Raw genomic sequence first — 20,151 nt, 5'->3', positions numbered from 1 at the left:
TTTGACGGCTGGTTGCGCCTTACCTCACCTGCACCTTCTCAGGTATTTCTCTTTATCTTCGTAGTGGCGAGAGTGCCGCTTGCGAAATCCCAGAAGTCTGCGCACGCTGCGCTATGCAGCCGCCTCGTGGCGTGCCACCGATGCAACCGAGGGAGGGAGCTATCAGGGCCGAGGATCGAAACCCTCGGAAAAGCCTGGCGTATTAAGTTTCGAGGCGGATCCATCACGCTTCTGATAGATTTCCATGGGAAAGGGAGATCCGCATAGTGGGTAACCTTCGAGTTCCTTACCGTTTCCTTCGCCTCCTTTTAGTCTTCCTCCGGTTTCCGTCTGGTCTCCTGATCTCCACTCATCGTCTTTCTTACTTCATATCCGAGGCAGGTACAAGAATGACATCCCCACTTCAACGCCAACATGTAAGCCACTCTTCCCTTCGACTCGTCGCAAAAGTACTTCGTGTCGCCGAGTTGATATAGAGGGCTCTGTCTTCCTGATTTCAGAAAAGCGTGCACGATTCTCGGAGCGAGGGATGTTGCGGTGACAAGGTAGCAAGGTACCAGGGAATCCACTTCTGCCGGGTGAGTCACGAGCAGACATTGTTGCAATTGCGACGGGGGTTATCGCGTCAATCGGGAGAGGAACCTTAGCCGCGTATTTGTCACGGGACCGCGTCACGGCCAATTTCTCCTCGGTAGTCATGAATTCCTAATGCGAGCTAAATTCAGCGGTGTTGCGAGTTCGGTTTCTCCCTCCATACTTCATCCCCCGTTACGTAACCGAGCCTGTAATCCGTCTCCGAGGCGGCGCGAGACACCTTATTTAGAATATTTCGCAGCGGCGGTAATTCGATTATCGTTGATCGACCGTAATCGCGAGTTACAACAAAGGGTGGCCAATGCGGGCCGCGGGAAAGTATTATTGCGTATTAGGTTTCAGGTTGGGAATACTTCGATCGGGCATTCTCAGACAAAGGAGGCTGGAAGCAGCGGCAAAAGTCAAGCGACTCACAATGCCCGGGCATTTCCACGTGAAACGCACGAGGCCGCCGTTTGTCTGTGTTATCGTTATCGTTCCTCTGAAATCCATTGGGGGGGGGAGTAGCTCGTTCTACGCCTCGTTAAATCGAACTATCCCTAAAATTCGATTCTCACGAATTAGAGAACGGGGTTGCGCAAACGCTGGCCGACCCGGATCAACGAATGGCGCTGGAGGATTTGCGGGGGTGTCTGGATCGAGACGAATCGATGATCCATCGGGCCGATCACCGTTACGTTCCGCGGGATGCAATTGTGCACAGGTAACGATCGGTTTTCTTTCCGCGTGTGGAATGCCGCGGAGAAGGTGCATTCTGAGCGCACCCACCGACCCGCGCGAACAGAAACGCGTCGCGCGACGCGAGAGGGACAATGATACACAGGCACGATATAGAAATCTCGGCGAGTACGCGAATGATTGTGCGGATCGGTGGTGAGATTGCCATTGCCGTCGCAGAAGAAGGAGCGAGGATGATCGCGATAAAGAAACAATCGAACCGCGTCCCGCCCACGGGTCCGCCAACATTCAATTGTTCCTTCTCCTTCTCGTTCCCCCTGTTCACTTCTTCCACTCGGACCTGTGGATACGCCGTGCTTCTCTTAACGGTACAACCCCCGCGGGCTCATTGTTCCAGACGATTCGAACGGTTTTTAATTCGACCAGAGCTAATTCCATTTTTTTCCCCCCCGATGCTCCTGATAATTTCCTCGGCGCAGATGTTTGCGGAAGGGGCTGGCGAAAACGCGAACAAGGGAGGAGAAGGCGAAGATCGCCTCGAGGATGGAAAAAGGTGGCCGACGGGGGGAAGGAAGTAGAATTAAATCGAAAATGAACGGGGAAAGAGGATTCCTCGGATCATGGTTGAGATGCAATCTCTGGTTAGGTGGATTACTGTGTTACGCAACCTGGAAGCAAGGCTGGATCATAGAGTGCAGCGAAACATTGTCATCGTGGCGTGCACCTCATTTCACTTTGCCTGGCAGACGTAATAACTGGGGAGAATGGAAGCGGAAGAGTGAGGCTCAATGTTTATGGACGAAAGAGGGGTGCATAGTCTCAGTGCGCATCATCCACGGGGCTTGAATTTTCATGAGCAAATTGTGCATTGCATTTCTTCGTTAAAGGATTTCATTAAAAGCTTTTCTCGGAACTGATAAATACATTAACTATTCACGAGGCGGGGGTGAGACGTTACTACCCGTTCTACGGATTGAGATGTATACAGAGAGATCCGCGGCATCCCTTATTTCACTTTCAGGGATTCACCGATGGCACGACGAGCAACGTCGATAGCTGAACGAAGGGGATCGTTTCTCTCGGCCTTCTAGTTGTTCTTCATCATTATCATCATCCTCCTCGTCCCCGTCGCCTCACCCCGATGGCTCTTCCGCCGCGGAGAGACTTTCGAAATCGACTAGTCGCGTTCGATTCGTGCCACTCGCTCGCTGCTCACGGAGCATCGGCGTTTTCCGCGGCGTGCAAAGGTCATCGCAACAGGCCGCGGCTTAGCTACGCTCTCGGGAAAGAAGACGCGAGTCACCGGCGCGTACTCTTACGAGGGGAGGTCAGGTAAGGTAACTGGTAACCCGGCTCTTCCCTCTTGCCTCTCACCTTCGCGTTTTATGTTGCAAACTAGTACTCGTCTTTAGTAATACCCGATGCTACCTAGGCGTAAGCTTCTAGAATCCTTCAGTCACTTAACTGCGAGCAGAAATGCAGCGGTATCCCTAATCCTCGGTTACTAATCCTGCACGGGTACCATATTCCCGATGAAACGTCCATGTAACCCCGTCGCATTCTGTGTTGCAAACCAGCACTCATCTTCAGTGGCACTTGTTAGCACCTGGACACTAGTTCCAATGTTTAGAAGCTTTAAGTCACTTGAACAGGATTGAAAACGCATGGGTATCCCTAATCAGATCTAACGCTGATGCCCGACAATTGGTCTCGAGAGATTGATGTGTCCTTTAGTCCTCGTGAAAAGAGCGTTTCTGTAATGGAGGAAGAAGTAGCGAGGCAACTTCGTTAGTTGCTCGCTTCAATCGAAACCGATTTATTCCTGTTCCATTCATCCAAAGTGCTTGCCCAAACTCGGATGTACGAACGACACCTGCTAACGAGATTCCTCTTCAATCGCGAACCGGGAAGATTCAGAACGATTCGTGACGATACTCGCTGGATTTCACCCTTTCCCCGATGATCGTGCTTTCCGCCTATCGAGCCTCTGCGATGGGCCCGAGAAGTGAAAAAAGGAGGAAGAAACGGCGCGATATCGCGATGCAATCATCGCTCGTTGGAACGACGATGAATCTGCATTATTCAAAGGCACGGTGAACAGAATACGCCGTGGCCAACGAGTCTCTTGTACATACAACGCGGGGCACCGTCATCCTCATCCTAGGCTACATCCTATCCACTTCGCAACCCCCCGCTGGCCGAACGCCTTTTTCGATACCGATTATTGCGCCGATCGCACGTTCTTGATATAAACAGCGTCTAGGATAGGCGCTTTGACGTGGTACGAACGCGTGGGAACGCCTTCCAGATACGTCTGAGGCGTTTCTTTTCATTAATTCCCACGTTTCCGCAACGGTGAATCGACAAATATTACGGTCATCGACAGTCCGCAAACATATCGCGAGTATTTCTGCGGAAGTGGTACCCCACGAAAAGTCGCCCTACTTTCGATAAGATCGTTTCGTTCTCCGGTGGGAATCTACCGTCCGTATCCCGAGTATAGGAATGATTTTGAGAAGACCTCGACCACAGGTACGGTGATTAAACGAAACGCAAACATCGCGGGTTTCCGTATCGCCTGGTGATTTATACGGAAATTCACGCGCGCCGGTATACACGTAAAATATGAAACGCGGGTAGCGTGTAGGATTGGTGATACCGGTGCAACAACTTTCTAGAGTGTGGTGGAGCCCAAAAAAGACTAACCGACACACCGACGACGGTGGGTGCACACGCCGGCTACCTGCTGGCTGGTGGAAACGATTTCTTTGAGAATATCTAGGCGTTACGCAATCGGGGCCGCGATTGTGCATATTCAGCGTTTACAATGCGGGACGGTCAGAATCGATTTCATAGGGAATTACTCTCGGAGGCATGTCGGAGGCCAGGCCACGAGCAACGGGCATACCGATCTGTCCGCGATTTTTCTGACCCGCGAGGATTCGATTTGCCTGACGCAATGCTCGCGGCAGAATCTCCTCGCAGCGGCGGACTTTTTCGAACGTCCTCCACGGCGAGGCACGATACACCCGCTTGCTTTCACGCGCGATCCGAGCCACTCGTTTCGAGATCACCCTTTCCCCTTTGCTACCGTGACTTTATCGGTCTCGCGGCTCGGTTACGCAATCAATCCTCGGATCCCCCAAAAACACAGCAGGCTTGGGAAGAGTTAGAAGCTGGGATCGGGGCTTAGAACTCGACGGGGTGTACGGGAGTAAAGGGTGGCGATGAATTAGAACACAATCAACGCTTTGCAATGTGGAGCGCTGTACCTGGACGGTATTACTCACGTCCATAATTATTATTTTGTACAATAGAATAATTCGTTCCAGCAGTTTAGTGCTAAGATGAACACGGATGTGTCGGATAGTAGTCGCCAGTACCCGTGGTTCCGTCCGTGGATATCTCCCGAAGGAGTCCCTTCTAGAAAATGCCAATCCGCTTTGCCGCAGCGCGCCCGTCGATTATTGATTAATCGAGTTGTTGACTCCACGCAGGCACAGCGAGCTTCATCGAATGATTCTTCCGATCGAATGGGCAGAGCGCGTAGGTAGACCGAGGTGTATGGTTTATAGGGTAGGGGCACAGGTGCTTCCTTTGAGGCACACTTCCTCCTTTATATGATACGATTACGAGAGGTAAAACTAAGTTTAAAGTAATGTCGATCGAACTCTCGCGATGCGTGCATCGTCACACCGACGAAGCCGGCCAGCTCCGCTCAGTTCTCCAAGAAGGACACGAATTGCGTAAGTTTGTGCAGCTGATCCTCGGTAAGGCAGACCTCGTTGTCGAGGCTATTCTCTTCTTTCTCGATCTTGCATGGCTGCACCATCGACCCATCGACGGTCCAGCCTCTCTCGATGGCGACACGGCGTGCCTCCTCCAACGTGAATCCCGTCATCGATGCGAACACGGTCACATCCAGCGACGAATACGCCTTGGATACTAACGTGATCGCTCTTTCTCGAACGTTATCTGAAAGAACGAGCGATAGTTGACGAGGTGATGCCTCGCGAAGAAATGGATCGAAACGGTAATATCCTTTCAGCAGTCATTGAAAGGAAGGGCCCGCGTGCGGAAATTTCCATTCTACAGTTTCGATTCATTTCTTAACGAGGATCGCTCCTCAGGTTGAAAGCGAAGAATTTTCTATTCAGATAGTATTTTCAGACTCCCTGCGTGTTGCACAAAGTATACCTTTTAGAGCAGCCATAATATCGGAAACATCTTGGCTCCATTCTACTGTTAGGGCAACGTGTATCCCAGGCCAATCCCTTTGCCACATGCGTTGCCCCACAAGCCATATTTGCCCAAGTTCCGCACTTCTAGTTTTCAGATTCGACGGTATCCGCTTCCATAGGTACTTAGCGTTGCATCTGCGGTGCCGATGTCGCGGTCAGACAAACACGGATCGAAATCTCACCCGTGCAGATATTTTACGGGAGGAGTTTGTCTTGGAAGTGTCGTGTTAATAGGAACGCAAAACTGGACGATCGTCTCAACGTTAATCCATTCGCGAATGTAAGTGCAATGAAATTATAACAAAGCACATGGTGTAATAAATATAACCTTGTTAAGAACGACGTGCAACTTTGCTGTAAATTATTCGCTAAATTGCCATAAATATGCGGTCACACGGTAGGAGTTCGCTGCGCCACAGAAAATTATAGTATGTCCCATGAAATCAACGGTTAATCGGGAATGAAATGTTTCGAAGTACATAGCAGAGACGGAATATACGCGAGCGAGGTTAACCACTTTTTCAAATCTCCCGCCATTTGACCAAGACGAGAAAAGCGATACGTTCTACCGACTACCTTCACGTTCAAATGAAGAAATAAATTATGTACTTACGTATTAAGCAACATAAACGAAACTTCATACGTAACTTTCACCAAAGAAAGGAAAATATTTGAAAATTTCGCGTAACCTTCATAAATATCGACATAGAAATTACAGATGGCGTCAGCGCACGAATACTTAATACAGACGATCACATCATCGTAGAAATAACATAAATAAAGCGTATGGGGTGTTCGCGTGACAAAACTATCGAGTGTTTCGTTAGTCATTGGTATTAGACATGTTTTCAGGTAACAAGGAATGAACAGGAATGCAGTTAATGGTTCGGTACTCACAAATCATTCTGATAAAGATATACAGCTAGTAATTGAGCATACGTCTGTGCCGATGCAACCCCGTCTGGTGCCTGTAAAAAGATATTGGTGGGATGAATTCTCAGTAGCCCTTAGCGACACTGCTAGCAAAAATGTTCTCGAGAGTCGGCATAACCTATGTTGGCAACTGCACGAACGGTGCACCCACCTCTAATTCTGCTTTCTCTAGTTCGTGTAAAAATTTGTCCACCTCGTTCAGTACCATGACGAGAATTCGTTATTTCCTCGGTGAAAGAAACGATTTAGAAACTATGGTGTTAACAATACGCGCCAACATTGAAAAAAACGTCAAACTAAAAGTTTAAACAGCTGAGGACCGAACACACACACCATGCTTACGAATGGAGCGTTGTTTCGCCACGGAGGGGCGCCACTCGGCGAATCGAGATTTAAAAGTGTTCCTAACAATCGTTGAGTCAGTCACTTCGATATATTATCGAAAGTGTATCACCTCTCGTCCGAAGTACATTGTTTTACTTTAAACAGAGTAGTTTGAACAAAAGCGAAGCGAAAAAGGGAGAAAGACTTATCACGAAGTGTACTCAAGTCTAATAAATCAGTTTACCCGAAACAGATTAGAACTTACAACGTTAAAAGTCTCTTCCGCGAGGTGCGTATCATTGACCAATACCTTGACTTGACTCGACAGCAATTAAATACTCATTCGTCTTGTAATTAAAACCCTATCTAAGTGCTCCAGAGTTAATCACGAGCGTAAGCTGTTATTTCCACTGAACTTAAAACAATTTAGCCTCAGCTGCGAATTTAAACGCTTGTTGAAATTGATCAGGTTCTCGTCGAACGCGCGACGTTACTTGAAAAAGTTACGTACACGTTCATTAGGTAGTCTGTCGCACCTTATCGATGTGGATAGATGTTCTATAGTAGTAGTGTTTTATGGTCCGTCACAAGTGTAGTATTTCTATAGTCACGACTGTCACTATGCCCGTTTTATTAGTAGCCATGTAAAGACAAACGGCTACCGAGTAGACTATTCGTGTTACCGTAGAAAATACACCTGCCCGTAATGATTCGCTGTTGCTAATGTTGTTTTCGTATTTCGGTGCAACCGGCGAAGTGACATAAGCCTAACATGGCTACTGTTAAAGTAACCGAGCAGAAAGTGATTCTGTGCGGGGAATACGGTGTCGGGAAGACTTCTATATTTAGACGTTTCGCAAATAACACATTTGTAGCGAGCAACGATCGAAAGTCGACACTCGGACTCGATAATTTCGATAAAGAATATGTCGTCGAAGACAGACGCATACGGGTAATGCCCCTACATATAGTTTGACAATCGTTTAGTGTTCTCTCCTTTCGCGTGTGCTTAACTTACGAATAAACGTAACGTGGATAGGTGATTGTTACATGCCCAAGCTCATTTATTTCAAACGTATGTTCGGTCTAAAGTAGCCCCTGTATAATTGAATGTTTCAGTTGCGATTATGGGACACCGGCGGCATGGAAAGAGTCGCGTCCGTAACGTCGAGTTACTACAAATTCGCGGAAGCTGCTATTTTAGTATTCGCGTTAGACAATTCGACATCTTTCCACCTTCTATCTCAGCATTTACTTGATATCGTAACGTACGCCGAGAACGCAAAGATATTCCTTTGCGGGAACAAAAGTGATCTGGAAAGTGTCGCTCCACAAGTGACGGATGCAGAAATGGAGCAATTCTGGTAAGTCGAATGGCAATCTGCCTATTACCATTAACATAGTCCGTAATACGTATCTTAACGGACAGGGTTTTCTTGTTTGTTGCAGCGAACAGTGCCACAATTTGATCTCCGGTATATACAAAACATCGTGTAAAACTGGAGAAGGTGTGCACGAAATGTTCGAAGATATAGCTCAGCATCTGGTTGAGGCTAACAGATCGCGGATGGAATTGCACGAAATGGATAAAGATAGATTTAAGATTTCATACATCGACGAAGCTGGAGACCCGTCGTGTTTGTGCTAGGCAGCGAGGATTGATGTTTTCGTAACTCCAGAAACTCTATGCACGGCAATAAAGTGTGAGGAGCGTAGCGGTATCTTTTTTTATATTAATTATTGCGAATAACTTTTTTATGAAGGAGTGTCGCGAGGCAGAAGGTGGGGGAAAAGGAGGAATATTAACACGAATTTTATACACCACTATGGCCAAATCTTGATTTTCGAAAAGTACAGGATTTTAAATAAAAATTTATTACACATTGAAAAGTACTTTACTTAACTAGGCTCGATCTATTTCTGTAACTTACGGTTGGTATCTTCGTATTATTTAATCCATGCTATCTATATAATTAGGTAGGTGACAAGCTGCTAGTGCTGAGTCCATTTGATTGTCTTCAAATCGATTCCCTCTTCAACCATTTCCCATAATGGGCTGCAAAACAAACAATGCAGATAAAAATTGGTATTCAAGGTTCACTATCGATCTCTAGGATTATTTGTTCGATTTTGAACCGTAAAAACGTCCGATATTGAATCTGTGCCCTCCGTTTCTTACGACTGCCGTGCTTTTCATATTCACGGCCAAATATACGTAAATAAACTTGAAACACGATAATCATGCTTTAGCATTAAATAAATATTTATATTGTAACTTAATAAGATGTACCTCATTTCCCGAAGTCTCTTAACGTGTCGAATCGTATGTTCTGCGGTGAAGTCGATTTCTTCGATCGTTGTAAAACGACCGATACCAAATCTGGACAAATAAGTAATTATCGCCGCATTGGCTAATAGTATTTTGTAATGTTATGACTTACGTGACTTACCTAATACTGGAATGTGCCAGATCTTCGGACGCTCCAATTGCTCTCAGTACGTAACTTGGCTCCAGACTTGCGCTAGTACAAGCAGAACCACTACTCAAAGCAACATCTTTTAGCGCCATTAACAAAGACTCTCCTTCCACATATGCAAAAGACAAATTCACACATCCAGGATACCCAGAGACAATATCTCCATTGCGTATAACATGTGGCAAATTCGACGTTATCTTTTCAATTAAACGATTCGAGAGCATCTTGATATATTTGTGATCGTACTGAAAATATAAAAAATGTATTTTCGGATCGGGCATCCGACGTTTGCGGTGTTTTTTTTCTCTGAAAATTACCTCCATTTCGGTTTGTGCCAACTCGCAAGCCGCGCCAATTCCCACCGCTAAAGGTGCTGGAATGGTACCACTCCTCATACCTCTTTCTTGCCCACCTCCACTTTGAATTGCTTCAACACGCACTCTAGGCCTTCTTCTCACATACAAAGCTCCTATTCCTTAATACCCAACAAATTATGGTTATACAACTACGAAATATGCAACAGTAGTGTTCGTAAATTTTTAAATTACCTTTAGGGCCATATATTTTATGGCCACTAATAGACAGTAAATCAATATTCATAAAATTAACATTAATTGGAACTTTCCCAACAGCTTGAGCCGCGTCTGTATGAAAAAATACTTTCTTTTTCCTGTAAAATTGATCGTTTATTATTTTATTATTTTCGAAATATTTGTATTCTCTTTCTTTATTCACCCACGATATGTTTATTTGCTGACCTACAAATAGCACCGATTTCCGCGACCGGCTGTTTCACCCCGATCTCATTGTTCACCATCATCACAGAAACAAGAGAGGTAGTTGGTCTAATAACAGCTTCCAGTTGATTAACATCGATAAGCCCGTTCGATTTCACCGGAATATAAGTCACTTCAAATCCTTCCGCTTCCAAGGCTCTACAGGAATCTAATACACATTTGTGTTCCTACATCAGCAAAATTACACAAAGGTAAATCCGCAACAATACATAATACTCGTTTTTTATTCAAATGCATTTAACGTACTGTCTGTGTTGTCACAATATGATTCTTTTTGCCTTTATAAAACCTCGCCACTCCTTTTACCGCTATATTATTACATTCTGTGGCTCCAGATGTAAATATGATTTCCTTCTTATCCGCACCTATTAAGGTTGCTACTTGCTGTCGAGTATAAAACATCTGATTAGTGCCTCTCTAAGTTATAATTTCTATTAATCTATACAGCAAATTCAAATTGTATTTGATATTAACATTACGAGCATGTTCAACAGCCGCTTCTGTTTCCCAGCCATACATATGAGTCCTGGAATGAGGATTCCCATATTGTGATGTAAAATAAGGCATCATTTTGTCTAACACTCGTGGATCCTATATAGGAATAACATGTGTTTCAATTTCTGATTCTAAAAAAGTGCCACAGAATTGCACCGTCCTGGACTTACCAATTGTGTAGTTGCCTGAGCATCCAAATAGAGAGCCCTGCCTCCAACGGATCCTCTTTTGTACTCATCCGTGATAACAGCTACAAATAAACATTACATTTGCATGCATAAATTCGATGAAATATCATTGGTTGTGGCACATGACTTTCTAATCTGCAACACTCACATTCATATTCCGTGGCTTCTGATAAATTTTGCGTGCTAGCGTGTACTGCGCGGCACTCCTTCGCGCGATTCAGTGCAGATAATAAGCTTCTCGCCGGTCGAAACATGTTAATTCTTGTGACAACAGGAACTCATTTAAACTGTCGACGAATTCCGGAACTCAGCATGTTCTAACCTTCGGTAACCTAACTATGATAGTGTGCAGTTTTGTTTTCAACTTCTATCTAGATACTTTTGAAACTATCTATAGAAAAATAGTACTTTTTTCCCTTATTTCTTAACTGCAAGTGTTGCCTACTCGATGTCCTTAACTATTATGCTCAGTAATCTACCAGCCACTGAGTCACACTAAGAAATGCTACATCCACACTCAATAACTGTTGAGTTCTGTGATGCAACTCTCATCAGAACGTCGATTATATATACAACATGCTTTAAGTTGTATATATGTGGTTCTACATGTAGATAGATTGTAGATACGCACAAATAAAATGGAGGGACTACATCTTTCTAAATAAATGATGATAGGATATTAAAAAGTCATTAGTTTATTAGGTACAATGAATATGAGAGTGATGAATTTTGGATTTCTCCAGAGTTACAAAAAGAATAACTTAATTCGCGCGTGAATATGGCGTATGCCAATAGTAAACACAAGTGTACAAATCACATCAAATACGTTTGTACAGGCGAGACAATTTTAGACGTGCAGCACAGTATATAAACGTATAGAAATAATCACAATTGCAAAATACTGATTTACGCCGTCAGTCTACTGACGATCTTTAGACAAATTTAGCGAGTCGCCGATGTCGCTAGATTGTGATTGTTGCTTCTTATGCATAGTTGTCATGTCCAGCATTCCACCGAAGTCAGACTTACCGCTGGATATCGATAGATCTTCTGTTCCTTGATACTCGCTCGATCGATTGAGCTTCCCGTTGTCGTTTTGCATATCCATTTTCTTCCTATCAGTCGAATAATCTTCGGGAGTGGTAGAAAAATTTCTACAAGTCTCCGAGGATCCGGTGGTCGCCTTGAAGGGCGACTGAATGGGATCAACCATCGCGAAATCGCTTGGTTTACGTTCGTTATCTTCGATATCTCTTGCAGGAGAGATCTTACCAATTGGACCAAACAGGTTCGCGATGTTACGCATATACGCGGACGTTGCCGGCGAAGGCGACGAGGTCCTTGTAAAGTCTGCAATAGAAAATCCAGAGAGCTTCGCTAAATCCGTCGTGGAGAAATTTGCTAACTTCGATAAATCTGAAAACTTCGAGATCTGTTGCGTTATATCTGCTAGAGGGAAATCGGGTGTGGTAGACGAGCGTGTTTTATTTACACCGGTGTCTGTCCCGAGAGCATTGGGCACTTTTGAGAAATCAGCTGGCGGAAAGTCAAAGTCACATTTGGTATTCTTCACGGAGACCGTGAGTTCCCCGGACTGAAAGCTAGGCATCACTTCGGACGGCGATATGTGCTGCTTAGACGTCGTCGAGTTACCATCCTTCATCTGCGTGATAGATGCGGTGTTAGTATCTACATTACTGTCCTTTTTAACATTATTTCTAAAAGTAGATGGCTGCATTACAAATGGTTTCGATGTCGGAGTAATTATGGCACCACCAGGCTTAAAGTTCACGGGAGTAAGGAAGACTGCTGCGTTGTTGGGTGCAAGACCAACGCCTGGTGGAACCGAAGGGACGAGTGGTTCCGAAACTGGTACCAATGGGAATTTCATGGCAAGAAAATCCGTTGTTGTTCCGTCTTCGGAACCGGGACAGATCATTTCTCTAATAACATCCCAATAGGAGCCGGTTGATCTATTCCGTCCGGGTAATTTGGACGCGAGAGAACACTATTAACATGGACGTATTTTAATAGAATGTTATTCCAATATTATTTCATATATACCTACCCTCAAGCGCTCAAGATAAGTGGTATTGTTAAAGTTGGCGGTAAAATCAATACCTCCTTCACTTCTGTAATATTCTATACATCTTCTCTGCAATGGCACGTGTGTAGTAGTTTATTGACGTTTTATGAATTATCAAGTATACAGATATATACTTACTATTTCTTCTAATGTATCTTGAGATAAAAAATGCTCTTGGGATAATGTATAACTCAATAGCATGGGCCTTGGGTATTCATGAGGTCGATTTTCGGGGGGCGGTAAAGACCAAAAGACATTGAAATTTGATTCATAGCAGCTACCATCTGTGTTGTAAGGGGCTGAAAATAAATTATTTTATTATTTAAGTAAGTTTTACTTACAAAATCGTATGTACTGAATACAACAAAGGAAACTTACAACATATTAATCCCACGCATGGTGTGTATCCATTGTCACTGGGTCCTTTCATTTTAATCTGATAGTCTAATTGCGAATCAACATCCCTGAGGGAAGGGGAAGCATGCGACCTAGGATGAGAGTGATACCATCCAACTAAGGTTACCCGTTTCCATTCCATAGCTCTAGCAATTTCAGCTTCAACTGCAGCTGCAGCTGATTTATCCTTGCCAGAATACCGGCATGGAAAGGCAGTTGTTATAGATAGATCTATAGCATTGGAAACAGAATTTAGTCAACGAAAGTGCATGTTATTTACATTAATTTGCATGGGGATATATACTGTGTGAATTAATATCCCAATGACCACCTAAGTAGCCACAAACTTCTTTGTCTGTTAAATGGCAATGTAAATCTACCAGCAAAGCTGCAGTAGTTGTTACCGTCACTAAGAACGGTTGTATTTTTCCAAGGGTGCTAAAAGAGGTAAGTTCCACCATTGTACTCATATCCCTGAAATATAAATTGTGATTATTATGTTGTAAATGGTATCTACTGTGTATCATTGTCTTACATGGCATGACTTCTTATCCCAAGATTTGCGTGTTTTACTGGTACTCGTACCACTTGTGTAAAAGGACTTATTTGAATCTTCTCAGGACTCTCCTCCATAGGTTCTGTGCCTGATGTCTCCATTTTGTTCCTTCTTTCTTTAGTAGCAAATAAATTTAACTCTAGGCAAAATTGCAACTTTCAAAGTCGTTACAAATTCATTGTTTTGTACTAATAAATAATTTATACTAAGCAGTAAACAATTTATTAGTGTCAAACCATTATTGGTTACTGTAAATAACATACACTGCATCGCGCAACAATAATGGTCAGAAGTTAATTTAACAGCAAACAGCAGTCTGGATACTGTATCATAGTCATCATATTGCGTACTATCATTGGCACCTAGCCCAACCTCGACCACACTGTTATTATTAATAAGGAAAACATTGTTTGGTTATTGTAGAGGTCCCGGCTATTGTTATAACCAAGCAGTTTTCCTTCTGCGATTTGTGTATACATTCTCAATGTTGGTACTGCAATGGGTTTTGGAACTAAGGTCTAGGGATATTGCAGGTCGAACTCTATACGAAAAGATAGAAATGGGCAGATGCTGATTATGATCAGCATATTATACTTAAAGAATCACTAATATGGTCAGGAAGAGACTTTTGAATAACGTACAACAATTCATGGGTTACAATGTTACAAATGTTTAATAAAATGATTTATTTAGAGTGGATGATTATGCGAGTTCTTTTGGCACGTATAGCAGGTTCATGATAAAGTAGAAAAATTAATTACAAAAGATGAAATTGCGTATTCTCCTAATAATAAATAAGTGAGCAATAATATAAGGCACCTCTTAATTCCTAATGAGTATTGTACCTACATTACCAAGGTATTAGAAAATTGCTTATGTTATCACATCTGTATAATTAGGGCCGTATAAAATAGAGATATTCGTTGTATTACAAAATGAATTATTTTTCGATTGTATAAATATTAAGTAAAAAAATACTGATACAGTGTAAAAATTGAATTTGGTTTGTGCATTTTGATTGTTTGGCACTACAGTATAAATATATACTACTCTAAAAATATTACTTTTGTGCATATTATCTAGACATTATATGCGCACAAAGTTAAATTGCATTTCACAACATCATTATTACATTCTCTGGTCTGGTTCTTGGCAATAATCATAAATAGGTATCTCTGGTGGTTCTTCCATAATGAATCTGGGCGCGCCGCTTCTTGTAATAGCTACTACGCACAATGTCACAGCTGATGCAGCTGCGACATGCCAAGAGAACACCAGTGCAACACCTTCTGGTAACATTGGCACTGTATGGTACATACGAACCATGTGTGCTATCCAACCTCCATGAAGAAGCGTGGTACAAGCTCTTAAAAGTTTCAACTCTGGCCACACAAGTTCTAAAATAATAGATGTGGACGTTGTCCATACTATGACAGCTAAAATTAAGTTCACTATTGCATTGCTCCCGACACTTCCCCATAGAAACAGAAAGCCTTCTATGAAGAAGCTTTGCGCAAGCGCAAGTTTGACTAACCCTTCGCTCACATTGTGTGGGAAATAAAAGTTCAGAACATCGACAAGACCAGAGAATGCAAAAAAGAGATAGATCGTAGCAAGTACAACTTTTGGAGAGACAATACCAACTTGCTGCAAGCCACCGGTTATTGTACCAGCTAGACCTACAGCTGTTGCTATCAACTTCAAGCTTCCCTCAATGGGGTGACTATTTAATAGCCTTTCACATTTCTCAGCAAACTTCAAACCCTTTGTTGTATTTGAATCGTCTCTAGGTCTCAGAGATACCCAGTACTTGGCATATTCATAGCACCACTTCAAGCCGAAACTATAGAATATAAATCCAGTAAAGATGCAAGGCAGATAGCTATCCATGGAGTATATTAAAAAATGAGCTGCTTGGAAGATGAGCTGTCCTTTGGTAATGTACCTGTAAGAACCTGTAAGTACAAATTACACAAAATATATTAGATATACTGAAATAGCAAGTTACTGATAAATGATGCTAGTGAACAGTATTTGATTGTTCCCTATCACTGTAGAATACTTATAGCGTGGAGCAATAATTTCCTTATACAATGGTATTATAAATCTATACATAAAAGGCGCAATTAGTTCAATTTACTCACTGTAAATTACAACTCTGCAAGGTCTACCCCCTGGATCTTTCAATGAGTACAGATTTAGGTATGCCAGAGGAACAGCAGCGCCACTACTTGGCACAAGAGAGAATTGCATTGATTGCAATGGTTTGCACTGGTCGCCCCCCTTATAGAACTTATTTTACAAAGAATTGTGGCTCTATAAATGTATACCTAAGGTAATAATGCAATGTGTATCGCAATAACAATCAATCAGTATTCTTAATCTGGTATTCAATGTATCTTCATTTATTTGACAAAGCTCAAAAACACAATAGAAGTTGAATTGTATCGTCGAGCTTTTGGGAATCCTCCGTAGACAAATGATGTATGCTATTAGTCATTAAATCCATACAAATTAAGTCCTTTATAGTTAATAAAATCATCGACGAAGTGTTAGTTTGTGATAAAATAACTGGGTTAACAACAAGTGACATAAAGTACCATTGGTTGGTAAACGTGCATTCAAGATCTTAAAACTTCCTCTCTTTAATTTTAGGTTGCGCTGTTTCCCAACTTCCTGTTGCAAGTTTCTGCATTCCAGGAGCTGCAGTAATTTCTTAATTCCTTAAAAATATAACTACACAGCATTCTCTTCCACGAATGATTTTATTATTTTAAGGAAGCATCCATTAATAAGCACGAATCTCTGTGAAATACGTAAATAGAAATTGTTAAACATTACACTCCTCAATAAATTCATTTCGTTGCAACAAAAGTTTATACACTGCTCTGTATAGGCAATATGGGCTGCAGGGAATATCGATACGGTTTTCGAAATTCAAAGCCGTTTGCGGATGGTATTGCCGAGACTCGGGAACGGCCTTTCATGTACGTCTCAATTATCGTTATGTAAATTGACTCAGTTTTGTGATGTGTATTCTGCACGGGATGAGCATGATCGTGTCGAAGCCTTCGGGGTCTATCGCTGCTATCGTGTGCGGGGGATTCCGATTGAGTGGAATCAAGACCGCAGGAATTTCGATCAAGGGACAAAAATATGTTACCGGAGAGGAGGATCAGAACAGAGTATCGTCATTGATATAAAACGCTTTACTTTAAACAACCGCGCGCAGACTGATGTTAATGAGCAATTCCGATGGGTCACGCGTGTGATACAGCCCATTTTCGGGGTTCACTGCGAAGGGATAAGCCTAAGGCGGATTATTGCAAGTGGTCCTGTCGCATCTGTCATACACAACACGTTATTATTCCATTTCTATACACGTCTTGCTGTTTCTCCCTATCCCATTCCGGGGATCACGCTATATCGATCCGAATTACCGTGTAATCTCGCAATCGGATTATCTCGTGGAACCGCAAACGAAATCGAATCACAGCGTGTCGACGGATAGAATTGGACCAATAAATACAGCATCTTCAGATTGTGGATAAAAATGAAGAAGCTTCGAAGGACTTGTGAGAGGATCGAGACGAGAGCAGAGATGCCTGTGTGCCTTATTTGGCAGGCAATAATATCGTTAACGTGGGTACACCGACAGTGTCTGATTTCAAAGGGGTTGGTCCAATCTTGATCTTCGAAAAGCCGCAGACTTGTCGCGCCGTAAGAAGTATAGCACGACACGTTTTTTCCATTTTCATTTGTCGGAACGGTAAAAAGAGTAGAGGTTGGAGGATGAGGAGGAGTAGGAGGAGGAGAAAGAGGAAGAGGGTGGGAGCATTGGGGGTGCAATTCATATTTGTCCGTAGGCAGCAGCGGAATTGCACCTTTAATCAAGATTTCTACCAATTTGCGAGCGCCGACGGCGCGAAGACAAAGCCTATTGTTGCCGTAACTGGTTGGGGCTTCAAGTGTTCCAACGCAACGGTGAGAGCCCGATGCGCGTATATACCGGGTGTACATCCAGATAGCAGCAGTAAACCGTACGATTTATTAATCGTCAGAAATGGATTCACAAGACAATATCTTGAAAACCACTGAACATTCCCAAAGACTTGAAACAGGGGAACTTGATTCCTGCTTCAAGTAGAGAGCAACGTTACTTCCATTCGCAATGTGGCAACCCTGGATTGACCGTTAAGGAGGCATCATAGGGTCAGATGCTTCCATGCAAGTGAAACTCATGAGTGTAAAGTGTCTTCCACGAACTGCATTCGCCGTTGGACTGATTGGAGCTGAAGAATTCGATGGACGTTGGAGAAACGAAGATGCATCGGTTAGTACACCCGTTATCTCCAGAGCATACATGCGCCTTCGCTGGTCTCTGTCGGGCCGGGAGTTGAGAAGAGTATTCTGGAGCGGAGGCTGACGCTCAGGGACTGCCAAGCTAGTCGCTTCGCATCCCAGAAGTCCCTACCCCACCGTTTGCTTCCGGCTAAGCCCGTTGCCACCGCGTCCCAAGCAACTTGAAGCCACTCGTACTTCTGTTTGTGTTTGCTAATTGTGAATTGTCTACTTCTTGCCGGTGGCTCGCGTGTGCGCGGCGAAGATAGAAAGAGAGGCGGGAGGAAAGAAGACGAGAGGAAGAAAGGGTGCCAGAGGGAAGAGGGCGGCCTGAGCCGGAGCAAAAGAGACCGAGCTGTACGTGTGTACGTGCAAGCCGCATGCGAACCAAGACGAAGTGAGCCAACCTCCTGGTATATCGTCTACGGAATGCTCAGACTGAGGAAAAACCACCCTCTCTCCCGCCCCCGGGGCAACATCCCTCGGTTCACTACTATCCCTCCTTCCTTACACCCGCCAGAGCAACTCCTCACCCCGGGCCCTCTGCACACCCCTCTGCCCCTCAGATACTCGAGTTTACCTCACTAGTCACTGCTTACATGAGCACTACCCACCAAGAGGCACCCGCGAGCAAGAGGGTACCAATTTTTAGTCATCCTCCGTCCCTCTATCCCTCGAGGTAACGCGACGCTACAGCCTCTTACCTTTGAAACGAGGAGTACTTTTTAGTTGCAATCGACCATTTCTTTCGTTTACGAAGGAACAAGAATAATTGGAGAAAGAGATCTAGGAGGGGGAATCGAGGAGCTCTGTAGAATATTGTGGAGTACCTAATTGCGCGTATCTTTTTTGATAAGGCAAACAAAAGCGGGGCGACATAATTGATCCAACTCAAACGTGATCCGTTCAACGGGCGATAATGTGTCCATTTCCAACATCCCCGCGGCCGTGTCACCCCCGTGGCGAAATAAAACCGAAATCGGTGGTGCATTGTAAGGAAAATGTGTTGGCACACCCTCCGTCGGATGCTGCCAGGCTGCTCGGGCGAAATATACGCCGTCTCTCCAGAGACGAGGGACATATTGTTTGGTTCAGTAATTCCTCGCGTTATTTCCCGTGTTTGCTTTTTATCATTGTAAACTGATATATTGTCCGGGGTAACTCCCCCTCGAAGTTGCGCGGACCCTGGAAAGAGGACGGCGAAGGGAAACGAGACGAGATGTGGACAGGAGGCAGTCGGCTGGACGGACCAATGCTCCGAGTTTAACTTCGTCGAGCGGCGGAAACGAGATTACTCGCCAACACTCCCCGCCGCTTCATTCGGCCGAGACGCAAATACGCGTCGGTATGCACAGACGTGGCTGGCAAACAATAAAAGTATACAATGCGGACGAGAAATTGAAATTGATCCCTTCGATAAACACGCAAATGCAGGTGCAAGTTTTTAAACTTGCACTTTTTCAGGGACGTAGGATTTTTAAGAAAATAACCACTAATACGGAGATGTACCGAGGAGAACGTACTCGCGAGGCTGTGATGACAGTGTGCGAACTCGAATTTCCCTTTGTCTTTCGAGTGCTTGCTTATGACACTGCATCGCGCACGTTTGTCACATGACACGGCACGTGCGCCAGCGCCGAACTCGTCACGGAGCAAACAATGAATTAAGCTTTATTTCCCTGGCACTTCGGGCTCGGATAAAAGCTTGTTCGATGCAAGATTTGTAAATAAACGAGCGCCCGCGTGGCGAGATCTCTTGGGGAAGTTAATACATTTCGCATCTCCCTACGAAACACCACCCCCGAATCTTTAATTCTCAAAAAAATTGCCAGCACCTGAGACGTGCTTCAACCTTTAAGCAAATAACAAGTCAAATATTGATGGAACATCGGTCATCATCGTCATCGTTTAAAATTCCACCCTCTAATGGTGTTTAGAAATGCATGGTGGAAGAGATGTAGTCGCGTTCCTCCCCCTCCACCCGGACGCCAGTTCCATAATCCGTTAATCACAGCAGACGTGGAAGAGGGTAGGAAACAGGCGCG

The 20,151-nt window shown here is 44.0% G+C and overlaps 5 protein-coding genes across 6 annotated transcripts; 1 reads left to right on the top strand and 4 right to left on the bottom strand.

Moving 5' to 3' along the window:
- Positions 1-4,517: 4,517 nt before the first annotated feature.
- On the bottom strand, positions 4,518-6,826 carry Csn8 (COP9 signalosome subunit 8). The gene is made up of 4 exons (XM_076823360.1): positions 6,598-6,826; positions 6,411-6,481; positions 5,470-5,648; positions 4,518-5,247 (listed from the first exon to the last, which is right to left on the bottom strand). The coding sequence occupies exons 1-4, from the start codon at positions 6,652-6,654 to the stop codon at positions 4,991-4,993; spliced, it is 564 nt and encodes a 187-aa protein (XP_076679475.1). The 5' UTR covers positions 6,655-6,826; the 3' UTR covers positions 4,518-4,990.
- A 525-nt stretch (positions 6,827-7,351) lies between these two features.
- On the top strand, positions 7,352-9,053 carry Rabx6 (RAS oncogene family member RabX6). Its single transcript, XM_076823359.1, has 3 exons — positions 7,352-7,722; positions 7,890-8,134; positions 8,220-9,053. The coding sequence occupies exons 1-3, from the start codon at positions 7,543-7,545 to the stop codon at positions 8,416-8,418; spliced, it is 624 nt and encodes a 207-aa protein (XP_076679474.1). The 5' UTR covers positions 7,352-7,542; the 3' UTR covers positions 8,419-9,053.
- On the bottom strand, positions 8,583-11,255 carry Nfs1 (Nfs1 cysteine desulfurase). Its single transcript, XM_076823344.1, has 10 exons — positions 10,876-11,255; positions 10,710-10,789; positions 10,519-10,635; positions 10,291-10,428; positions 10,006-10,211; positions 9,796-9,917; positions 9,565-9,722; positions 9,221-9,492; positions 9,061-9,150; positions 8,583-8,826 (listed from the first exon to the last, which is right to left on the bottom strand). Exons 1-10 carry the CDS (start codon positions 10,979-10,981, stop codon positions 8,763-8,765), a joined length of 1,353 nt encoding a protein of 450 aa, XP_076679459.1. The 5' UTR covers positions 10,982-11,255; the 3' UTR covers positions 8,583-8,762.
- A 151-nt stretch (positions 11,256-11,406) lies between these two features.
- Positions 11,407-14,271, bottom strand: LOC143374820 (uncharacterized). Of its 2 annotated transcripts, XM_076823329.1 has the most exons (7): positions 13,745-14,271; positions 13,514-13,683; positions 13,192-13,440; positions 12,952-13,112; positions 12,796-12,882; positions 12,469-12,735; positions 11,407-12,390 (listed from the first exon to the last, which is right to left on the bottom strand). In XM_076823329.1, the coding sequence occupies exons 1-7, from the start codon at positions 13,864-13,866 to the stop codon at positions 11,647-11,649; spliced, it is 1,800 nt and encodes a 599-aa protein (XP_076679444.1). In that variant the 5' UTR covers positions 13,867-14,271; the 3' UTR covers positions 11,407-11,646. The 2 variants fall into 2 exon arrangements, with proteins under 2 accessions (XP_076679444.1, XP_076679443.1); XM_076823328.1 differs by having other exon boundaries at positions 11,407-12,735.
- Positions 14,272-14,415: 144 nt separating this feature from the next.
- LOC143374832 (transmembrane protein 45B) lies at positions 14,416-16,037 on the bottom strand. Its single transcript, XM_076823347.1, has 2 exons — positions 15,910-16,037; positions 14,416-15,720 (listed from the first exon to the last, which is right to left on the bottom strand). The coding sequence occupies exons 1-2, from the start codon at positions 16,016-16,018 to the stop codon at positions 14,894-14,896; spliced, it is 936 nt and encodes a 311-aa protein (XP_076679462.1). The 5' UTR covers positions 16,019-16,037; the 3' UTR covers positions 14,416-14,893.
- Between the last annotated feature and the right edge of the window lie 4,114 nt (positions 16,038-20,151).

This window comes from Andrena cerasifolii, chromosome 11, assembly GCF_050908995.1.
Source record: "Andrena cerasifolii isolate SP2316 chromosome 11, iyAndCera1_principal, whole genome shotgun sequence".
Taxonomy (NCBI): domain Eukaryota; kingdom Metazoa; phylum Arthropoda; class Insecta; order Hymenoptera; family Andrenidae; genus Andrena; species Andrena cerasifolii.
This window is presented reverse-complemented; position numbering and strand designations above follow the sequence as displayed.